This window comes from Eptatretus burgeri, chromosome 11, assembly GCF_056783735.1.
Source record: "Eptatretus burgeri isolate ZD-2024b chromosome 11, Ebu_testis_v1, whole genome shotgun sequence".
In the NCBI taxonomy this organism is placed as follows: Eukaryota; Metazoa; Chordata; class Myxini; order Myxiniformes; family Myxinidae; genus Eptatretus; species Eptatretus burgeri.
In genome coordinates this window covers 100170974-100196078 of record NC_140971.1, presented here as the reverse complement: position 1 = coordinate 100196078, position 25105 = coordinate 100170974, and the positions used below count along the sequence as shown (strand labels likewise).

The window sequence follows — 25105 nt, the reverse complement described above, 5'->3', positions numbered from 1 at the left end:
GGTGTGGAGTGAAGCCTTCATAGTTAGATAGACATGGCGATGTGGACTGAACCCTTGAAAGTTAGATAGACATGGCAGTGTGGAGTGAAGCCTTGAGAGTTAGATAGACATGGCGGTGTGGAGTGAAGCCTTCATAGTTAGATAGACATGGCGATGTGGACTGAACCCTTGAAAGTTAGATAGACATGGTGGTGTGGAGTGAACCCTTGAGAGTTATATAGACATGGCGGTGTGGAGTGAAGCCTTGAGAGTTAGATAGACATGGCGGTGTGGAGTGAAGCCTTGAGAGTTAGATCGACATGGTGGTGTGGATTGAACCCTTGATAGTTAGATAGACATGGTAGTGTGGAGTGAACCCTTGAGAGTTGTATAGACATGGCGATGTGGACTGAACCCTTGATAGTTCGATAGACATGGCGGTGTGAAGTGAAGCCTTGAGAGTTATATAGACATGGCGGTGTGGAGTGAACCCTTGATAGTTAGATAGACATGGCGGTGTGGAGTGAAGCCTTGAGAGTTAGATAGACATGGCGATGTGGACTGAACCCTTGAGAGTTAGATAGACATGGCGGTGTGGAGTGAACCCTTGATAGTTAGATAGACATGGCGGTGTGGAGTGAAGCCTTGAGAGTTATATAGACATGGTGGTGTGGATTGAACCCTTGAGAGTTAGATAGACATGGCGATGTGGACTAAACCCTTGAGAGTTAGATAGACATGGCGGTGTGGATTGAACCCTTGAGAGTTAGATAGACATGGTGGTGTGGACTGAACCCTTGAGAGTTAGATAGACATGGCAGTGTGGACTGAACCCTTGAGAGTTAGATAGACATGGCGGCGTGGACTGAACCCTTGAAAGTTAGATTGACATGGCGGTGTGGAGTGAAGCCTTGAGAGTTAGATAGACATGGCGGTGTGGAGTGAAGCCTTCATAGTTAGATAGACATGGCGATGTGGACTGAACCCTTGAAAGTTAGATAGACATGGTGGTGTGGAGTGAACCCTTGAGAGTTATATAGACATGGCGGTGTGGAGTGAAGCCTTGAGAGTTAGATAGACATGGCGGTGTGGAGTGAAGCCTTGAGAGTTAGATAGACATGGTGGTGTGGATTGAACCCTTGATAGTTAGATAGACATGGTGGTGTGGAGTGAACCCTTGAGAGTTATATAGACATGGCGATGTGGACTGAACCCTTGATAGTTAGATAGACATGGCAGTGTGGAGTGAAACCTTGAGAGTTAGATAGACATGGCGGTGTGGAGTGAAGCCTTGAGAGTTATATAGACATGGCGATGTGGACTGAACCCTTGATAGTTAGATAGACATGGCGGTGTGAAGTGAAGCCTTGATAGTTCGATAGACATGGCGGTGTGGAGTGAACCCTTGATAGTTAGATAGACATGGCGGTGTGGAGTGAACCCTTGATAGTTAGATAGACATGGCGGTGTGGAGTGAAGCCTTGAGAGTTAGATAGACATGGCGATGTGGACTGAACCCTTGAGAGTTAGATAGACATGGCGGTGTGGAGTGAAGCCTTGAGAGTTAGATAGACATGGCGGTGTGGAGTGAAGCCTTGATAGTTAGATAAACATGGCGATGTGGACTGAATCCTTGAGAGTTATATAGACATGGCGATGTGGACTGAACCCTTGAGAGTAAGATAGACATGGCGGTGTGGAGTGAAGCCTTGAGAGTTAGATAGACATGGCGGTGTGGATTGAACCCTTGAGAGTTAGATAGACATTGCGGTGTGGATTGAACCCTTGAGAGTTAGATAGACATGGCGGTGTGGACTGAACCCTTGATAGTTAGATAGACATGGCGGTGTGGACTGAACCCTTGAGAGTTAGATAGACATGGCGGTGTGGATTGAACCCTTGAGAGTTAGATAGACATGGTGGTGTGGATTGAACCCTTGAGAGTTAGATAGACATGGCGGTGTGGATTGAACCCTTGAGAGTTAGATAGACATGGCGGTGTGGAGTGAAGCCTTGAGAGTTCGATAGACATGGCGGTGTGGAGTGAAGCCTTGATAGTTAGATAGACATGGTGGTGTGGAGTGAAGCCTTGAGAGTTAGATAGACATGGCGGTGTGGATTGAACCCTTGAGAGTTAGATAGACATGGCGGTGTGGATTGAACCCTTGAGAGTTAGATAGACATGGTGGTGTGGAGTGAAGCCTTGAGAGTTAGATAGACATGGTGGTGTGGAGTGAAGCCTTGAGAGTTAGATAGACATGGCGGTGTGGATTGAACCCTTGAGAGTTAGATAGACATGGCGGTGTGGACTGAACCCTTGATAGTTAGATAGACATGGCGGTGTGGACTGACTTCAACTTGTATTACTTCCAACTTCAACTTGTATTCAAAATTATTTTGTGTTAAAGCGAAATCAGTCTTGTTGATCGACACAGGTCACAATCCATCACCATCGCCGTACCGGTATGATCATCCCGTTATTGCAGATCACTGACTCTGCACAGCATTTCTAAAGCACACCTGATTCATATAAATAATAACCAACTGGCATTTGCTTTAAAAGCAGCCACGAGGGCAAAGAAAAACTCGATTGCTTGTCCGGGTGCTCAGTTGCTGAGGGTTAAAAGTTAAAACATACTGCACTTACTTCCTGTTACGTCTTGACGTCATACGTTTCACTGTTCCTGTTCCATAGTTAAAGGCCCTGTCACACCTTGACGTTTTAGCCAGCGTATGGCAAGGTATCAAAATGTATGTAAAACGCTGGCGTACGCTGAACTATTGATGGTTTTTTAAAGTGTTGGGCGTATAATAACGTGTTGGACGTGTGCATAACGTATTAGTAACGTACACTGAACGTTTCAATCATATATAGATAACTTATACCAACGAATGCTGAGCTTGTTGTCGGCGTTCACAACCTATGCCCAACGATAGTGGATAGTGGATAGATATGCCCAACACACGAATGTGAATCGTCTTCGGCTGCTGACACATGCGAACAAATATAGGAATATTTAAAACTGCAGCCTCTACCAACTGGCAGGCAGTGCTCAGGTGTGACGGTTTTGACCGCCAAACTGTGCAGGTATCGTGTGTCAGGTGTTGAGCCTCCTAAGATGGAGATGCATCATGTGACTGCAACATGCAGACTGTGAGATCTGACATCGTTTTCATCCTCGCTTGACAATTGTGCTGTGTGGATTTATTTATGGAGATTGGAAACTTTTATCCTTGTTTTTTTCTCCTGAGGTTTTCATTTTGACATTTTCTGTTTCCAATGAGGATCAAATTGTTCCTTAACAGCTTGCAGATTGTGGGGGTGTTGATGGACATGTCGGTGAGTGATACAAACCTTTGATTGCAAAGGGATGACGATGACCTTGCTTTCAAACTGTTAATAATGTTCTGCTTCAACATTCAAGAGTTTCAAAGTGTGGGGATAACGATGGAATTTTGCTCTCCAACACGAGAAAATGCCTTGTTTGGCAGGCTGTACTGAGCTCAACATTGAAATCATTATTACCTTAACATGAAAATCTTTCTTCCAGTGCCTTGTTCTTGCAGTTTTCTTTTCCTGTTTTATTATGTTTTTTTGTCAATTTTATGTCGCTGGTGATTTGCTATCAGAAACTTATCCCAAAGCATTTTGAACATTTCCTTTGCAGCACTGAAATGGCACCTACCTGTTGAATCTTTTGTTTCCCGCAGCTTCTTATGATGCCTCTAATCATCTCGGTGATGTACCTGTGGGCACAAGTCAACCGAGACCAGATTGTCACCTTCTGGTTTGGGACAACGTTTAAGGTGAGCTTGTTAACATCTGCTTGATTGCAAATTGATTCGTATTTCTGATGTTTAAAAAATATATATATTTCGAGTTTTGAAAATGGTACAAAAGCTTCTTTTTTTAATGTTTTTTACAGGCCTGTTACCTTCCATGGGTCATTACCGGCTTCAACTTCATCCTGCGTGGTTCGTAAGTTCAAATATGTTCATTACATTGACTTTTCTCATTCCATTCAATAGGATGGCCATTCTCCAAAATTATTCTTAAATTCAGAGGCGCCGGCACTGTTTGTTAAAACTCATCGTTTGGTTTTAAACTCGTACTCCAACTCTTCAAGATCCAGGTGGATGCCGGATGCAAACATGCCTCAATAAGACTATATATATATATATATATATATATATATATATATATATATATATATATATATATATATATATATATATATATATATATATATATATATATATATATTGTTGCGGAGTCTGGTGAGAAAACCACTCAGTGGGGGAAGCTACGTCGATTCCCACCAGACTCCCCGGAATTGTAGGCCGTCGCTCATGGATAATTCCATGATGCGGCAGTTCGCTTAACCGACGTGGACGCCAATAACTCAACCGCGTGACCTCGGGTCTTCCCGTCTATGGAATCGGGTTACCAAATTAACCACGTGGTTTGATTACCTGGGAACCACGCCCTCGGTACGCCTTGTCCGAACCGGATCGGATCACTTCTCCGGATCGGATGCAGCCGAGCGACACTGCCAAAGACGTACCGGCTAGAAGGAACAGATCGTTGGGAATAAAGACCCGGCTAAACTTAGATTCAAACCATGCTGGACCAATGAGAGAAAAGACAATGGCGAGCTGGGAACATTCCTAATGATAATTATTTATTTACAAGCAAGCGAGGAAAAGTATGTGGTATGACAAAGTTTTATTGGGAATGTAACACAGTGAAAGAGGAGAGAGAGGTGTGGAGTGCGACAATAATACAAGAAACTTATGAAAGCAGACACAGTGCAGACTTGACACGAGATTAATAACAGTAACAACAATAATGATCTTCTAAAGACTTACTTAACAGATAGGTGCCAGCACACTCAGATTCACACAGAAAAAGAAACTCCAATGAGAAGGGACTTTTGCAGCCAGGGAGGGAGGGGGCTGAGGTTATGCTCTCGGTACCTGGGCGTTTTGGTGGAGGGGATGCTCCGAGGTGCGGTACCCGACAGTAGTTGCATTGTCTCTGGCCCAAGCCACACGTGTGGAGCCTGTGTTCTGAAGGAGGAGCTTGAGTAGAGAAGGGCGGAGTCCAGAGTGCGAGGGTGGAGTTGTGGGCGGGACCGGGCAGGCGGTAGGCGAGGCATGGGCGGAGACTAGGAGGCGGAGTCGACGAGGCGAGGCATGGGTGGAGATGAGAAGGCGGAGTCGAGAAGCAGGAGACACAGCGTGAACACACACACCCACTCAGATGGAGGAACTTCTCCGTCTTTTATAGGGCCGAAGCTCAGGGGGAGGGGGCCATGCCAAATTCAACGTCATCGCCCGAATCGGGCGCTTCGATTGGCCCCGACCCCTCACGTGGCCTACCAGCTTGGGCCGGAAACCGCCTCACTTCATTTCTGGCAAGGCCACCCCAGACAGTGAACACACCTTGCTCCGACCCCATGACATGACATGAATCGCCCACACCGAAATCGGCACACAAATCACAAGTAAATCTTCATCAGGACTGGACCCCTTGTCTTCCGGAGGACCTCCCGGACCGACCACGTATCCTTCATCGGAGCCGCTTGCAGATCCCGGGGGTGTTCCCTCTAAGATTTCGGGTCATCGTAGATCGCACGTCATGTCAGGTGAAGGACGGTACGCTGTGGTAAACAAGACGAGGGGGCAAGCAGGGCAGATCGTACCGTGGATCGTCGTGCTATACGCTGTGGTAGACGAGACGAGGGACAAGCACGTGTTTCGTGCAACGTGGGCGTCGTGCTGGCCGTGTAACTCACTGTGGTAAACGAGACGAGAGGCAAGCACGTGTTGGGTTTCGGGCTCGCCAGGAACGAGACTCCGGATACAGCGGATCCTTCACGGCGGCGCGGCAGTTTGCCCACCTTACTGCGAAAGCGCACGTGACTGATTTATCCCAGGAAAGAAAAAGAAAAAGTGGGGATGAAAAGAAAATGATTTAGCAACCCTAACTATTAAATCATCGCAACGCACTCCCCGTTGTCCCACTAAACAAAAGGAAGGGAACTATCTACACGTACAATAATGGAATAACTGTCTTGGGACACCTATCTGTTGTGTGCATGCGGTTCCGAGAACCGCAACAACATGTGTGTATGTATATATATATATATATATATATATATATATATATATATATATATATATATATATATATATATATATATATATATATATATATATATATATATATATATATATATATATATATATATATATATATATATAAAACCAAATATGTTTAAAATACATTATCTGATTTTGAATGAGTAACAGGTGTACTGTCATATGGAATCAAATTGCACAAGATAACTCTTACATTAAAACGCTGGAATACAATTCATTTTTTTTTTTCATACAAATAGTAAGAAATTACAAAACAAATTATCGTTTTTCTCAAAACCAACAATTTTCAATTAAAAGTCATAACAAATGATGTGTGAACAGAAACAGTGTGAAACACAATGAATGAAATTCATGAAATGTACATGTGTAACCATGAAGGATAGAACCCTCAAATAGGAGATCAATTATCCCGAAGAAGGAATTTTATCACCTTTTGGTCATATGAGGTAAAATTATTTAATTGATGATTTTGAAAAGGTAACTTGTAGACTTTCATGTAAAACCACATGGAACAACAAACAATAATTATTTTGGTCTGAATGACAGGCTTATAAATTTGTATCTCTACTCCAAATTGTCAGTTTCCAAAACAAATAATCCTTTTTCTCATGATCAATCATTTTCAATCTAAAAGTGAAATGTTATGGTCATTGTCAAAGTTACCTTTCTGTACATATACAGGGTGTCCATATTTCAATTAAACAACTTTGAAGGCTTATACATTTTTATTGAACAAGGCAAACGGTAATATTCACACAGCTCAGAGTCGGTGTGCTTGAGCTTCATTTGGTACATGGGTACGTATCATTCAGGTACGTTCGAGTAAACATTCAACATGTGCACCGTTTGTAGCACAGACTGTCGCAACGGTACTCGTTTTCCCTCCACACATTTTCGAATATATCTGGGGTTACGGAGGCCACTGCCGCTGTGATGCAATATTTCAGCTGAACCATGTTCTGCACCTTTGTGTTGCACACTTTTGCACTTCACATAAACCCACCAAAAAAACAATCGAGATCGAGCGGGGTAAGGTCAAGCAATCTCGGTGGCCAGGAAATGGGTCTGTCTCTACCCAACCAGCGATCTGGCACCCAGGCATCAAGGAAGGAGTGGACATCACTGTATTAGTGGGGAGGGGTGGGGCGTAGTCGGGGAGGGGGTGGTGGTGGGGTGTACGGAGGGTGGGGAGCCAATCCTGCTGGAATATGAAGTTCAGTTAGTAGTCCTCTACCTACGGTGCCACAAACAGCTGAAGCATATCTCAGTACACATGGCCTGTCACAGATTTTTCCACAAAGAAAAATGGGCCGACAATCCTGTGACGCATAAGACCGCACCAAACGTTAACTTTTTGGACTGTCTTTTGACCTCATCAATTCCATGTGGATTCTCCGCTCCCCAGATGTGGAAATTGTGTTTATTAAGGCACCCACAGGTGTGAAATGTTGCTTCATCGGAGAACATGACCCGGTTCAGGTACTCAGGGTTGTTGTCCAGATGTGAAACACATGGATAGTATAATTTCTCCTTTTTGATTATAATCGTCCACTCTTAGCTGCCAAATCAGTTGAAACTTGTGTGGATAGAGCTCCAGCCATGTGCACACTTTTATACACAGTTGAAGGTGGAATTTGCAGTTCGTTCCTGGTACGACGGATGGACTTCCTTGGGCTTCTGTGGAAGGCAGCACATATGTGTTCAATATCTTCCTCTGATGTTCTGGGTTTTCCTCCACCGTGCCGTTTTAGAACACTGACGGTCTCCTCAAATTTCTTTATCCGTACATACAGGTCTCTTGGGGTCGGTGGATCCTTGGCAAACGTTGTACGGAATCATCGTCGTACCAGGGCAGGTGACTTCAATTTGGCCGTCCATAAGGCACATTTCACATTTTCTTATGGGGTCATCAGAATTCAATGTGAAACACAAAATAAACTTTAAGCTCAGAAACTTCGATATATGGTGTGGTAACTGTCCAACTTTCAACATTCTCAAATTTATACATAAAAAAGTTTGATGGCTTCAAAATCGTTTTGTTTTATGTGGATATCCAGTATATCAGACTATTTAAAGATGTACAATCTGTATCCTTGCTGTACACGTTCATCCCATCAGTCAATTGTGTCTTCACTTGGTTTTCCTACAGGATTGCAGCAATCTTCAGCATTGCATTCACAAACAGAGATACACCTTGGTTTCAGTTTCGCACATTTACAATCTGCAGACCTGCACTTGGTTTTACAGCCGCATGTAATTAGCTCAACACATGACTGGAATTGCTGGGAGCCTCTTCCACACTATTTAACGAACTGTAGCATTGACGGCTCAAGTGTGCGCGCGCGTGCGCGTGCGTGCCTCTCTCATGAGAAATCTTCACCAAGCCCCGACAAGCAAGAGGTGTTACGCCGCCAAAATTCACGTCTAACCTGTCGATAAATTACAAACACTGCCTCCTGAGCGTCACATGTAACCAACGACTTCCTCTAACTGGTCACTGTTACACGGCACTCTAACCTACTCGAAACACACGGACCATACTACACTTACCACAGTCGAGCGATGAATATCCCCCTCCCCTTTTCCACGTAACAGTGTGTTGCCATTTTTCTTCCTGCCCCGTTTCCAATGGCACGTTCCTTGAGTGGTCTGTGTGCAGTGCTTGTGACCACATGGAAACTTGAACGTTTGCTCTTTTAGTATGTAATTGCAATGCGCCCATTGTAGGACATTAATTGTGGGTGTTGCATGAATAATTAACCCTGCCCAGCAAACGATGAAGTGGTATCACTACCAGTAAGAGCATGGAACTCCAAGATGTTGTGCAATACCGTAACTGGTAGGCCTTGTGCTATTGTACATACATCACGCACCTTGCTTTGTTGGTGGAGACCACTTGTCATGGAGATTTCTGCATTTGTGCTATTGCCAAAAAAGTGCAACAGAAGCAACAAGACGTCTGTATCCTGACAAACAACAACTACTCGTATGCTTCCTCCTTCAGTAGCATCATTGCAATGTGGGATGCGTCTGGTGGTGGCCTTTTCTTGATTGCATGTCAGATATGGAACTGCTCCTGTCTTTGTGGAGAGGGCCTCATCTGAGATGACCAGCTCCTGGTAAGGTCTTAGGTCTTTTCTGCATGCGAGAACTTTATGTGACAGAAATTGTGCAAGGTCAGCTTTGTTTGCTCCAAAGTGAGGCGAGAAAATTGTCAAACGGAAAACCAAGAAGGAATCCGAAGAAGTAAAGAGCAAAGATGGAGTCATCAGGAGGAACCTGGATAGGATTCGGGTTTCACCCGCTGCTCCACTACCCTTCAAACCCATCCAGGCACGGCCAGGTGAGACAGAAAACTTGTCAAATGTTCGAAATACCTGTCAAATAACACATCGACTCGTTTTGTTGTCATGTCAAACTAACACTTCCTGAAGGGTAGTTTTTCCAAAGCCTGGATGAATTATTCAGCATCCTGGATGAAACTTTTTTTTTTCTTTTCCTCGTTTCTTGATGAGAGTACGGCCATCAATTAAGATGCATTTTCTTTGGTTTGCTGTTGATACAGACGTGTTCTCTGAAATGTGGATCCCTCCATCGGTGGTCAAGATGATTGGCATATCACTCTTATTGGTATCTCATGGTTACCTCCACCACCGAAGGTGGAGGAGGTTATATTTTCACCCCTTTCTGTTTGTTTGTGTACAGGATATCGCAAAAAGTTGTTGATGGATCTGGATGAAATTTTGTGGACATGTTCGGTGTGTGATATGAACAATCTGATTAGATTTTGGTGAAGATCCGGATCTGGATCCAGATCTGACTACTAGAATTTTTAAAGTGATTCTTCACCATTGAGAGATAGGGCTAAACTGATATATAGCATGATATCTCAAAATGTGGACGGATTCAGATGAAACTTGCTGGACACATTGGGTATGTGATAGGAAGAATTGATTCAACTTTAGTGAAGATCCGGATCCGGATCCGGATCCGGATCTGGATACGAGAATTATTTAATTTCTAAGTGTTTATTCACCATTGAGAGATAGGGCCAAAAACGATATCGTACTGTATAGCATGATATTTCAAAAATGTATTGGGCCCGATATGTTCTCATGGATCAGGCATTACGTGGCGGAGGTATGCGCTCTACCGAGTACCCTTCTAGTTCCATCGGTTTTTGCCATTGCCAGTGGTGATGGTGATAACTCCTGCTTGAGAATACCTTGCAGTTGAATGTTTCAGTCAGACATTGAGGCACTGAAAAGTTGTTGCATCAGTTTGTTGTCTGCCTTTATTGGCCTGACCTCATTTGCTCCACAACATACTTCAGTCACACATAATGATGTAAATGTCATTGAATAGTTTTGTGGCCAAGCAAGAAAGAATGGTGCAAATCAGCCTCTTCTCCACGAAGTATTTCACCCAGGTCTCCTCTTTCTCCTTTGCACTGCCCATATCCATGGCTATCTCTTCAGTTGCTACATCACCGGTAAACACAACAATCAGCGTCGGATCATTCTCCGAGACCTCTTCATCATCACAGTCTTCATGATCTGGAAGCACTTTGACCTGAAACACATTGAATCGTTCAAATTGTGAAAGCAATTTCTTCACTGCATTTCCATCCTGAGAGAGCTTAGATTGTACATCATTTGTCTGCGTCAAAATATGCTCCTCTTCAAGTCTAAACAACTGAGGCATATCACCTGAAATTGCTGCTCCTTCACACCACGTTGCACAGAATTTGTCACGAGCTGGATCACTTCTGGTGATGCCAATGATTCCATTTGAAAGCTTGCACATGATGTTTACACTCAGTCGCTCGGTCTGTGGGCACCTGGTTAAATTTCTGAGAACTTGTTTTCATTAAAGAGTTCCTCCTCGTGAACCTTGTTGCATTTGTTTGCAAGTTCTCCGTTTCTGCGCAGTACATTCACGCCCATTTTGCATCGTTTGTGTGGTCATAGAGGATAAGCCAAGGCATGTCGATGAAGCTTCCAGTTGTCATCTCAATTTGCTCAGACGAAACTGAGCATGGTCTCGACCATCTGTTGATAAGTGGTCCACGGTTTGAAATTTGGATCATCTAAACTTTGCTTTTTAATATCCTCCAGTTCTGATTAACATTAGAATAATGGAATAAAAGCAATACTATAGATTTCGGACACTTTTATCACTTCATGACAGTGAGCTATTATTGCATGTAATGCTGCAATCGATAAACATCGGAAGTTCATGAAAAGGGAGTAATATTTAGCTGTGAACATCCGTGATACATGTGTGGAACACAAATCATTCTGCTGAGAGAAATCAATACTTAAATAGCTTTAATTACACAATCCTGTAATCAAAAATGGTTGTGAGAAAAACGAAGATGACTCGTTCTCTAATTTCTTACTATTTCATTTAAAAATATTGATTATGAACCAGACATTGATACCAAAGTAAGACTTGAACAGTATGTCTTGTTCAATTTGATGTCACATGAAAGTATACATGTGACTCATTCAAAATTGCAAAAAATGTTGTTTTTTTTTGTACCATATTTGGTCATAAATGTGCTACAATTCCTTATTTTGGCAGACTTACGTCCAGCATCCACCTGGATCTTGAAGAGTACCCCCAATACGACTTGTTCAAGACCAAATGCTGAGTTTTAACAAAGAATGGTGAAATATAACAATTTAGCCATCCCTCTAATATTCTCTTAACAATAATGTCTCATCAGTGAAGCCGTTTCATGTTTAAAAGGGGTAACGTTGATAAAGAAAATGGAGTTTCACACCTTTTTGTTTATTCCTCTCCATGAAGGCTTGTGTCAGTCTTTGTTGATCAATATGAAGGACAAGAAAAAGAACAGATTTTATTAACAAAAACTTGAAAAGTGTGTTTACCGCTATGGGAAATATATGACTTGTCGTTAAAATCTTTGAGCATTACCCTTCATTAGAGCGAAATGTAAAAAGTGAACAGAGAGTAAACCCTCCCTCTTCGAGGGATTACCACTCGCGGTTTTGACTATTCACGGTAAATTTTCTGTAGTATGATTTACCATTCACAGCCCTTGGTTATTCGAGGGATTACCACTCGTGGTTTTGACTGTTTATGGTAAATTTTCGATAGTACGATTTACCATTCTTGGCTATTCGTGGTTACAACATAGCTCTGGGAACATTACCACAAACGCACCACAGTTGGAGGCTGTCCAAGGCTTCGTGACAATCCTGAAAAAGAGCCCTTGGAACAAAATTCTGAGAACAATAAAACTTCACAACTTAGCCCGATGAATCATGATTCTTCAACAGAACAAAGATCGACACTTCTCGTCTTAGGAGGACTCTTGTTCCACCTTCTGAAACCCAAATTATGGAGATCTCTCACACACACACACACACACACACACACACACACACACACACACACACACACACACACACACACACACACACACACACACACACACACACACACACACACACACACACACACACACACACACACACACACACACACACACACACACACTGCCTTTTCCATAACCATTGTTCAAATAAAGATCTAGGGATGGTTTCACATGGTCATTTCTTGTGACCATTCCTACCTTGTTTACATACTTTTTGGAGGAACATCCTGACATCCTATTACATTTAAAAAAGTGTTTTTATGATATATATTATCCCTGTGTCGTAAGAGGCGACTGGGGTTGCGTCAGGAAGGGCATCCGGCATAAAACCTGTGCCAAATCAGTATGTGGATCATAACGGATGATCCGCTGTGGCGACCCTTAACGGGAGCAGCTGAAAGACAAACAACAACATATATATATATATATATATATATATATATATATATATATATATATATATATATATATATATATATTGTTGTGGTTGACCAAATTCGCAAACCACCATTCAGGTCCCTTAGGTGAGATATCTCGGTAAGTATATGTGTAGTTCGGCCCAAACCCGTTGTCTAGAGGGAATAAATGTCATTCATGAGGGCTGCGACTCTTCAGGATAGCCGTTTTTCTTTTACTATCTTTATTTTGGACCAGCCGCCATTATTACCACCACCAACCACGTCTCAACAGCCATCACACAACAACCACCAACCACAACGCGGCCATCACAACAACAACCACCAACCACAACGCCGCTTCACCACAACCGCCACGACCTTTACCGTCACAACTCGCCACCATCGCATCACCGTCATCTCGCGCCACTCGTGGGCACCGATGCTGGACTAGTGCGGGGCGCGCACCGAGCAGCGTGTTCAAAAACATCACGGACTTTCCGCAGAAAAACGGATCAAAAACGACTCACGCCCACTTTTGTTCCGTCCATTCGGTAAGCGAGGGGCGATTTGGCCCCGCCTCCAGGGCGTTGGAGGGCGGTCGCTATATGCAAATTCATGGATCAAAAAGCATTCACGCCCACTTTTCCTCGGGCCAATGGGGAGCCAGCAAGAGAGGTGAAGGGTCGGAGGCAGAGGGTCAAGGGTAAAAGAGCGAAGCCACGGGGCTTATAAAAACGACTGCCTTCGTCAGAAGAGGGCAGTTCGCAGTTGGGAGTTCGCGGAGCCAGTGAAGAGTTGGGACGAGTCAAGAGAGGAGACGGAGAGGGCGATCGGACGAAGCTGTGGAGAGGCGGCGGCGGCGAAGGCGGTTGAGGGGGTGCTCGCGTCGGATTCGGGGAACTGCGGAGGGAGAGGCCGGCGGCGCGACCGAGGTCGTGGTGGAGACGCTCGTCGCGGGACCCGAGATTTTGTGAAATCCTCCTTTCCCCGAGCATCAGCAACCCCCTCCTGTTTCCCCCCGCGCTGAGATAGTGCGACAAAAGGGGGCCCCCTTCCCACCCCCTACCAGACACTGTCCGTGAGGCCCGCGGAGTTGAGGCACCACCGCCACTTCGCGTCTCATCATCAGACGGGTAGGCCCGACATGGTCTCAGCCCCAGGCCCGCCTACCCCCTCATCCTGGAGGGTGGTTCTCTTTTCTTTTGCTTTGGGAATGTGTGTTGTCGGCGCCGTCTGTGAAGTAAAATTGTATAAGTGTTGCCGAGTGCCCGGTAGTCGGATAGATCTGCATTGTTGCATTTGCTTTTTGTCTTCTTCTTTTACATGTGCTTTTGGTGGAATTGTATATGTGTGCTTTCCGTTCATCGCGAAATAAATGTGCTTATTGTTGAACTGTTTTCCCGCTTCGCTTCGTCATTTCTTTCATTGAATCCCCATCTTGCTTCACGTAAAGGGTTGGTCGTGGGCTAAGACGCCCGATAATTAATCGAACCATCGAGGCCGACGAATAACACCGCTCGGTTATCCCGATAGTACGGAACGGGTCGCTTAAGTGGCCCATGTCCGAAGTCGACCTGCGGCGAGGTGCGATCGCCCGGTCTACCCTCCGTGTGGGTACTTAGGTAGGTCGAATTTGGCGAGCAACCCTATCCCACGCGGGGGCCGATTGGCTCGATCGCGGTGAGACCGAAAGGTCCACCCGTGACTGGTTCCCGGCGTTAGTCCGAGAGGGTCACGACTGGATTGTCCGTCCGGTGGGCGACGTGCCGCGATTCGAGTTACGTGGCCGTCAGCACGCCGGCGGGCGCGAATCCGCAACAATATATATATATATATGTATATGTATATGTATATATATATATATATATATATATATATATATATATATATATATATATATATATATATATATATATATATAGAGAGATGTACAATGAATGGGTCGGACCTCTTCAAACCTCCGCGACAGCTCTGAGAAGCCGGCGTAGCCTCTTTGATATCGACAATAGCCCACGGCTTGCGAAAGGTTAAACGGCTTTTTGTTCTCCTCTCTGGTGCACAGCAGCTGGTCTTGCACAGCGCTGCCTGTTGCAAATTGCAGGGATATGACAGCAGATGTGGCAGGGCAAGTTGATGGCAGGAGTTGGAGACAACTCCTTCAGCAGCAAGTGAATCATCAAGACTATGACTATCCTGACAGGACTCGGACCCAAGACTAGATGACAGCGACGACAGTGCAGCTCAGCCCGACTCCCTGATAAGACGATGACGACGACGACATCCAATATTTGACTTCAGGTTCCGGTTTTTGTGGTGACGGTCGGTTCTCTCAAGGGTCTCTGCCGAGCCGACTTTCTCAAAGATAAATTTCTGGTCATTGTTTGTTGCGTTTTGACTATTTTGTTACCTCCATATTTTCTGTGTCCCTAGTTCGGTGTTTCAAAATTTGTGTTATTTGGTGAGTTTTCGTCGATTGTGTCATGTCGGGTTTCTCTGAGGCCTACCCATCTTCCCGTCCATGTGTACAATTGTGCTTATTTGTACTTTCTCCCTTTTGACCGATCACCATCAGTTCTCATTTTCTCCACTTTTCCCACCACCCGCCTTCTATCCCTCCCTGCTTTACCCTATGTTTCTTGTCTTGACATATAAAAAAAATCAACAACGAAAAAAACTCCTTTCCTTCTTCCCCACGAAACTACATGACTTCCTGTACCAACTCTTCTTCCTCCTTCTTCTGCTGACTCTTCATCTTCCCTCTATTTTAGCCAACCCACATTCACCATATACCTTCACGATTTTTTTTTTATTCAATCTTTCCTTTACCTAATCTTCAAAAATCAATCAATCAAAAAAAAAAGTTTTCTTGAAAACGTTCACGTCTAACCTTACACCTCCGGTAGCCACGTGTTTCTCGACCCCCATCTTCTTCCTGTTACTTTCGTCAATCTGCCAGCTTCATTCTGCGTTTGCCGATCCAAATTCACCACACACTTTCACGATTCTCTTCAACCTTTCCTTTTCCTAATCTTACACAATCTTTATGAAAAAAATAAAAATATATACTATCTCTGAAAATGTTCCAACTTCCTCTTTCACACGTGTGGTTCTCGGTATTGTATCAAAATTCACGACTCTTCTTCTTCAAAAGACTTTTCAATTCGACCTTTTTCCAACTTCAGTGCCAATTCACTCCACCGACTTAACCCTCAACGGCATACCTGGGGTCAATTTGACCCAACATGCAGGTTTTTTGTGTAAAAAAATAATATTAGCTGATATCAGCCCATGGTCTCTGTTTATCCTCACCCCATATATGTATGTTATTGCTGTAAAATTTAGCGAATATAGAGTTATACATATGGGAGATATTTGCAGGAGAAAATAGTGGGGTCCATATGACCCACGCTGGGAGAACTCCCAAAAAACATTTACATTCATAACTATGAACACTTTATCCCGCTTTCTTTTCTGGAATTGTTATTATTTCTCAAAGAACAATAAAGGTGTTTCCCAATTGTTTTCATACTGTTATAATCTGTATCATTCTGTGACAAAAAGGGGATTGGAATGGTTCCAGGAATTGCTCATTCCTGGAAATGGGATATTCCAGAAATCGAAACTGCAGTTCATAACGCTCGTGTATTTGCATTTTCCTTCAAACCATGGCCAACCAACGGAGAGCACGGTATTCTGTTGCTGATTAATGTATCTTAGACAAATATTAGAAGATGAAAGTGACAGTGAGTCTTTATCTGATCCAAGCGATGATGATTCCTACATCCCAGATCAGGCTGCGGTCCGTGATACATCAGATGAAGATCAGGTTTCTGACGTTGATGAACAGCCAGATGAAATATCTGCTGATTCCGGACATTCTTACAATCGGTCTGATAATGAGAATGCTCAGCAAGGCCAGGCCAGAGCAGAAAGGCCACGTGGTCGAGGTCGTAAATACCTCAAGCAGTTGGCATACGGCCTCACCAACGACTGGATTGACTTGACACTCAGAATGTTCATGTTCTCCAGCCGGCTGTAGTGACCGCATTACATCAACTTGGAAAGGTTGCTGCAGCAATCAAGAGACCACACCAGGCTAGAAGTCCTGCCAGGAAACGATGCCAATTATGCAGAAGGCCACAGGACAATAAGACCTCAACTGTCTGATCAAATTGCAACAAATATGTTTGTGGTACTCATTCAACCACTGTTACTACTTGTAAAAATTGCGAAGCGTAACTAGAACAATGAACCTCATAAATCGAGACACTACAATGAAAAATGACTCATATTTCTTTCATTATTATGGAAACTGCCATATTTTAATTTTGCATGTTATGCTGTTGCTGCTTTCTGTGTAAAAAGTTAATTAGTAAAATGTGTAGGCATTCGCACATTAATTTCTGATTGTTTTTGTTCCGGATATCACTAGATATTGAATACATTTCATATGTATCATCAACTTCTCAATGTTTTACACTGTTTTGTACAAACTCGGTATGATATATTTGACAAATGTTGCAACATTTGGTTTGTGTATCGACCAAATCAATGACCATTTTGAATGGGGTCAAATTGATCCCAGGTGTGCCAATGTGTGAGTGTTGGTATGCGTGCCGTTGAGGGTTAAATCTACCTCCTCCTAACGCCTCATCTGTTATACACACTCCGCATCTCTCCCATATTGACCCTCATCCTACCTCTGCTCTTGGCACCTCTTTACTGTCTTCTGCTTTAGTATCAGCCCCCCCTCTGTTTTCCCAAAGTGTGTGGTGTTCTAACATCTGTGGGCTCCATTCGAACCGAACAGATATCTCACTCTCGCTCAATCAGTACACTCATCACCACAAACATGCTCCTTCCTTCCTCTCAGCACACCTCCCTCTCTTCCCAACCGCTAAAATCTTGTACCTCCCCCTGCTCGCTCCCTTCTTCACCATACCATGACCAAGTCTCATCCTTCCCCTCTCCTCACCTCTCCCATCACCCTCCTGCACATTGGCCGTGCCTGCTCTCATCATCTCCCCTCCCTCTCAAAGTAACCTTCACACTCATCTCCCTCCAAGCTTCCCTCTCACCTTTCTCAAAAACTCCCCTCTCATCCTTCTCACTCCCCCTGCTCAAAGTTTTCCCCCCCTCTCATATCCACAAAGCTGCCTCCTTCCCCTGCCCTCTCTCTTCCATCTCGTCACTCCACCTTCTCCACTATTCAACTGTCCTCTGCCTCCTCTCTTATTACTCCACACTGGTACCTCAACCCATCACCACCGAGCCTTTTCTCCTCATCCTGCCCTCTCCCCTCGCCTCTCTGCCATCCCCCACACTCTTTCAACAACTCTCTTTACCTCCCCCCTCCTACCTCGTCCTACCCTCCCCCTCCCCTCCCCTGCACCCAATGCCACTTCCCCTCCCTCTTCCTTAACAGTGTGGACCTCAAACATCTGCACCCTTTGCTCAAACCTGACAGATCTTTCCACACAGGTTGCCACTGACAAATCAGATAATCTGCTAAACAGAAACTTTTCTCCCTCAAGACGTCCCTGACTCCCAAGTATCTCTCTCTGGTTACTCCCTCCTCCGGTATGACAGACCTGAGCTTCGTCCTGGCGGCGGAGTTGCTCTCTTCATCAAAGACTCTATTCCTCACTCTCCATGCACTGCCATCACTCCCCCCCCCCACACCTCCCGCAGTACCTCTGGCTCCGGCTTCCCCTCCGCTCCCACCTCGTGTTTATATGTGTGTTGTACCGTCCACCAAACAGTAATGACTCCATTTACATCTCGCTCTCCGAAAACATGGACCAACTTCTATCCTCTCATCCGAACTCTCTCTTCTTCATATGTGGTGACTTCAGTTGTCATCATGCCAGTTGGCTGGGTATGGGTACCTCTCTCACCTGCCATGGCACTTCAGCAAAAGACTTCTGCGACTCTGCGGGACTGACACAATCTGTCAACTTCCCGACACGGATCTTAACAAATGGTACTGCATCTCTTCTGGATCTGATTTTCACCAATTTCCCTGAAAATATCTGCTGTTCTTCCTCATTTCCAATCGGTTCATTTGACCATATGTCTGTTCTTGGCGAATCTTCCTTGTAAAATAAACCCCTTGTCTTTACTGTCCACGTACCTTTCCCTCATGCTTTCTTTTAATAAATGCCATGATATTTGTAATTCAACCAGTCCTTTCCTGCATTGATCCAGCATAGTCCGAATGTTTGTTTGCCTGGAAGTTTTACTCCACCGATTGACTCTACACATCGGCCGGTACGTACTTGGCAGCTCCGCTCAGCTGCATCTGATGAAGTAAGATAAGGCAAGTACATATCAAGGGCATGAGCCCTCCTTGATGCTGCCAATCCAATGAGGTAGTGGGACCCTGCCAGGATTGGTGGTGCCAATCAGTGTTCGTAGTTGACCAGCAATCTGCCAGACTGCGGAGCTATTTGCGGCTTGTGGCTTCAGGACCGGGCATTCGAGAGAAACTCGAGTGCTTCCCCTCGTGGGTCACCTCAAACTCAGGTCGGCAACAAGATACATGTTCTATGGTCTGTGTACCCTGGTGTTTCCATTGTTTTGTCCACTATCTTTCTGTACGTTCCCTGCCCCGATGACCATTGTTGCTAGGGGTTTCTGCGCATGCGCGCTGAGCATTCTGGGGGCAGATTCTGTCATTTCGAAAGTCGCATGTTGACACTGTCGCAGGATAATTTAACTTACGATACAAATGACTCATTTTAATTGCTTAAAAAGTGGAACTTGACACGTCTTGTCTATTATGTAAATATAAACCTCACAACCCCTCACTATGATGATTGAAATATGAAGCCACCTTCAAGGAACGGTTCTTCGAGTCTACAGAATGAAACTATTGTGTGCTTTGTTTTTAATTTCTTTCTCTGCTGATGAACACCACAAATCTTGTATCGGCTGTTCTTTTTTATTTTAGTTTAAATTCCTTGTTTGGTGCCTCCTTTTAGGGTCATGAACGAGCTTGTTGGCATCTTTGTCGGCCATTTATATTTCTTCTTGATGTTCAAGTATCCACAGGACTTCAATGGTCGCTGTTTTCTATCAACACCCAGCTTCCTGTGAGTGTTACTCCCTCCTATTGTGTGCTGAATACCTGCTTCATTTAACTTTAAAATTTATATGACTATCTTGGCATCACGTCTAATTAGCCCATCCCCCAGCGCAGCGGGAGACAGGGTTTTGCAATCACTTCTCTGTGTCTGTCTGTCTCTGTCTGTCTGTCTCTCTGTCTGTCTGTCTCTGTCTGTCTGTCTGTTTTCTGTCTCCTGTCCTGTAACCATTTGAGCTTTTGTCATCAAATTTTCAACAAAGCTTTATTTTCAGACTATGGGGAAGACTAATTAATAATTTGGTCGAAAGGTCAACGTCAAAATTGTCAATTTTCATCCAATTGACTTGAAATTTGAACATGGTTTGCATATTGGGTCACTGAATTGCTTCACCAATAAAACTTTTGAAGCCGATTATTTTGAGGTCAAAAGTTCAAGGTCGCCTAAAATCGTCAATTTTTTTTCGGAATTTTTTTTTTTTGCTGTTTTTGTCATGTTTAGCATACGGAAGAAGTCCAAATACAAACCCAACATGGACAGGCTTTGCATTTTTTTTTTGGAAGCTTTCTAGTTTATACTTGTATTTGTTTCCTTGTATTTTTCTGAAGCTAACATTCTTTAAACTTTGGTGCATTCGGTGCTCGAGATCCCCCATACATACACTACGATGCACATGTCTTTGCTGCACATCATGAATATGATAACGTGAAGAGAAGAAAACGTCGCTGAAAATCCCTCATCAGTTTGGAGTTGCACTTTTAGTCGAACAATATGATATTCCTTCTTTTGCTTTGGAATAATTTTCAATAAAAAATGCTTACTTGTTTTTTGTATACAAGGTCAAGGCTCTTGGAAGAGGCTCAAGGTCAAGGCTCCCCCCCTATACAATTTAGCCCAAGATGACCCTCAATTTTTCATACTGATCGTGTAAAGCATTTGATGTTTGCAGTTATGATGTCATAATGAAGCCACCCATGACGGCATCAAAAAAAAAATCACACTTGTTTCCCGCGGGAGTACTTCACTTGTACGAAGTTTTAATTTTTTTCATGGAGCGGTTTCGAAGATAGAGGTCCAAAGTTTTTCCTTGTTTCCAACATGGCTGCCACACCATGTGATCTATGACATCATAACTGTCATTAAAACATTCCACATGAGTAGTCGCACCGATGGTGAAAAATTTGTGTCAATCGGATAAGCTGTTGCCAAGAAAACGTAAAATCAGCACGGATGTACGTATGTACAGACGGACAACCCGAAAACATAATGCCTCTGCCGACTTCGTCATCGGAAGCTGAACCATGAAAGCTGAAGGAACTGTGAAAAAGGTGCAAAAACTGATCCCCTTAACTACAAACCAATCAGCTTGCTTCCTGCTTCCAATCATCAGCAAGGTCATGGAATCCATCACCACAGTTATGAAATCCTTCCTTTTCTCCAACAACCTAATCTCAGATCACCAATTTCGTTTCAGACCAGGTCAATCTACCTTTGGCGTGTTGCTTCTACTCACCAACAATGGATGGAGATCCTCAATGTCAGATATGTACCACCATCTCAGATTGTTCCCAATCCAAAGCCATGATCTTTTTTTAACTCCACCCAAATCCCTCCTCCTTCCAATTCTTCAGTTTTCCCTCCTTGGAGTTTCCTTCTGTATCCATATTGTCCATCCCTTGCATCCTCTGTGTCCAACTTGTCCACCCCATGCATGCGTGTTTTGTGTCATGTTTTGGTCTGCTGATCCATTAAATGTACAAACTCATCCATGAGCTTCAACTATTTACACAGCAAAACTGATATGGTGGTGAACAGCTGTCTGGAAGACCCAGCAGGAAGAATGAGATTGAAGAAAATCTCGAAGTTGGTTTCACAGGTGGGGAAAAAAAGAGAAACGATCGAGTGGAGGTGAGTCATGATCCTGTATTTAGGTAGTTTCTCCAGAAGGGGGTTGATGGTGGACCATGTGCATCCTGCAGAAACCTGGGGGGGGGGGACAAAGTAGGAAAAGAGCAGAGGGTGCAAGACCAGAAAGGAAGCGGAAGAAGACAGAGAGACCACCGACCTGTCTGCGATGGCGAAATGTTCGACCCAGACTCGGCTTTATCGCGAGAGATTACAGTAATCTTGAAGGACTTGGCTTCCACAGCATCAACCTGAGCAAGATGTTAGTTTGGCAGGCCTTTTTAAGCTGCGGATGAAGGCCTTGTCGGTGAATAGGAGTCCACGTGTGCCAAGGAAGGACTTTGCATGATGGAGGATGCCCAGTCAGCCGCTGGCTTTGAAGGCCAATTTAGAAATGTAGTTTGCCCAGGAAAGATCATGGCTGGGAGTGAGACAAAGGATTTGAATGACTGAACTTCCTCAAGAGTATTGTTGAGGAAGTAGATTGGGGGGGGGGAGGGGGAAGAGTTTGGAGTTGCCAGATGATCCTTTCGAGAGAGAGAATGAGAGTGGAGATTTGTCAGGATTGAAAGACTTATTCCAAGTGTGACCAGCTTGTGATGTTTTTTTGTTCAATATCAGAAGAGAGGGAAGAGGTTGCAGAGGGTGGAATCGTCAGCAAATAGATAAAGAAGATTTTCCCGAGTCAGAGATCATTTCTGAACATCAGAAATAGGACTGGGCCTCGAACAAGCCTCGACAGGGAGAGTAGATGGAAGATTTAAATTGAATGTTGTTTGTTTTCCGATTCATGTTCAAAGTATGTAGTTTAACGTACTTTGGCTCTGAATTCATCCCAATCGCACATGTGCTGGGAGTAGTCTGATAAAATATATTTTTTAATCTATCTGCCTGTCTGGCAGTCAAACAAAATTGAGAATCATTCCAAACAGGAAACGTACTGTTTTTAAGGACGTTGTAAAGGACACAAACAGACTTGAATAACTCATGTAACGTGTTAGATATGGTGGTGTCGTAGACGCTGCATCAACGGAGGTAAACTTCTGGAATATATATATATATATATATATATATATATATATATATATATATATATATATATATATATATATATATTTTAATACGACCTTTAAAATATTATTTAATTTAAATTGACTTGTATACTTGAAGACTGCGTGGGGTAATGCGTTTGTATGAATCCTCGAGTTTTCGAAATAATGAAGAACTAGTCTTGCTTGTGAGCAAAAGAGCTTCCGCCTTACTCCTGAAGGCCGAAGCTCTTTTGCTTCCATGAAGGGTTAACGTCCAAAGCATGAGCTTTACTTTACTTTATGTGGTGGTTCGCATTTCCTCCAGCGTTCAGTTGATTCCATCTATTATTTGTTTTCTTATCTGAACCTGAAAGCTTCATATATGTTCCTTCACCATCTGCTTCTTCTTTCATACACAGCACATAGCTGCTGAAAGCATAATATACTGGTGGCGACAGTTGTGCCACTGATCCGTGGTATCTCTAAAGTCCACCAAGTAAGGCTATCAGATGAGACACCCAGTTTAATGCCATCTGAGGGATGGCACACACTTTGATGAACACACACTGCCTGCAAAACCCTAGGATAGCGGTTTATAGCTGAGTCAGGATTCCAACCCAGTCTGGACAGCTCAAAGTTTAACATGCATACCCTTCGGTTATCTTGCCAGCTGACCAGTAATTGTTAATTTCTTTAAGCTTAGAAGAAAAATTACTGACCTTGAGAAAATTAAGCTCTGCTTCCCCACCTGGATCAAGCTTCTTTTTTATGCATTGAAAACAAAGGCCTCTGCTCTTCCTCACTTCCTTGCTACTCTTGAGAAAAGAGAATCATGTGTGGGGAAGAATTTTATTTCAAATAACAAACACCAAAATGGTTTGGCAATTTTTTTTACACTGGTCAACAAGAAGGGCTTTTTGACATTTTCTCTGACAGCTGGTACCAGACTCCCCCAGCAGTAAAGTACCTCCGTTGGAGCCGGGCTTCGGCATGGCAAGGTCCCTCGCCTGAAGCACTTTACTGCCAGAGCCCACACTATATTTATATATAGTGTGTGTATGTATATAATGTATATGTGTGTGTGTGTGTGTGTGTGTGTGTGTGTGTGTGTGTGTGTGTGTGTGTGTATACAGTCAACCCCCGCTTCATCGCGGTTCACCTATCGCGCCCCCGGTTCATCGCGGGTTTTCCCTTGGAACGTAACTAATTTTTTTTGCGGATTCCCCCAGTACATCGCGGTAATAATATATAAAATATAAATTATTTAAGCAATAAATTATAACGCGTGGCGATCGAAAGTATCTTCATAATAAAACAAACAATTTTTTTTGTATGTTCGTCGACACAACGCACGAGACAAAGACAGAGAGCACTATTAATTTTTCCTTGGCGCTGATTGGCTTCTGCCCACGAGGCGCACTCTCGCTGTCTTGAGTGTTTCGCTTGTGAACGACACAGATATTTTCTACGTTTTTTTTCTCCAAGCTCTACGATGCCGCCGAAAGGAAAAACGTTTGCCGCGGTTGGGCGCCATTACGATTTGAATGAATCGACCATACGCTACATCAAGAAGGACGAAGCCAACATCAGCGCTTTACATTCGCAACGCCCTGCAGCACCTCGTGGAGGCCATGGATTCCGACGACAATTTTTCTCTGAGGGCGTATTGGCGTGATTTCACGATAGCAACGTGTCTCCAAATAATTCAGAAGGCTCTACAAGAAATGAAAAAAGAAACCTTAAACGCCTGTTGGAAGAAGCTGTGGCCAGAATGCGTCCACGAATACAAGGCCTTTTCTCCAGACGAAATTCACCATTCGGCAATCGATAAGGCGGTCATGCTGGCGAAGATTCTAGGAGGAGGATTCAACGACATGACGCACGACGAAGTGAATGACCTCATCGAAACCAACTCTGACTCATTAACGGATGAGGATTTGGCTGAGCTTACGAAGTCTGCATGCGAGGAGGAGGAGGAACAATCTGATCCATCGCAGGAGCACGACGACGAAGGCCTCTCACTTGAACGCTCAGCAACAATGGCGAAAACTCTCCTCACCACCATGAAGAAACAACGCCAGCAACTGCCCATCACAATGTTTTTGCAACGTTACTGAGTTTACAGTAAGCATTTTT

The 25105-nt window shown here is 43.9% G+C and overlaps 1 protein-coding gene and 1 pseudogene across 1 annotated transcript in view; one reads left to right on the top strand and one right to left on the bottom strand.

Annotated features, from left to right (window-relative positions):
- The window catches only part of DERL1 (derlin 1), a 58176-nt gene that overhangs the window by 19656 nt on the left and 13415 nt on the right, over window positions 1-25105 (top strand). Inside the window, exons 4-7 of the mRNA XM_085847648.1 lie at window positions 3293-3319; window positions 3691-3786; window positions 3906-3958; window positions 19932-20042. Of these exons, the coding sequence (XP_085703774.1) occupies window positions 3293-3319; window positions 3691-3786; window positions 3906-3958; window positions 19932-20042 (287 nt within the window). The remainder of the gene's footprint in view (window positions 1-3292; window positions 3320-3690; window positions 3787-3905; window positions 3959-19931; window positions 20043-25105) is intronic.
- Window positions 7334-15430, bottom strand: LOC147017762 (uncharacterized; annotated as a pseudogene).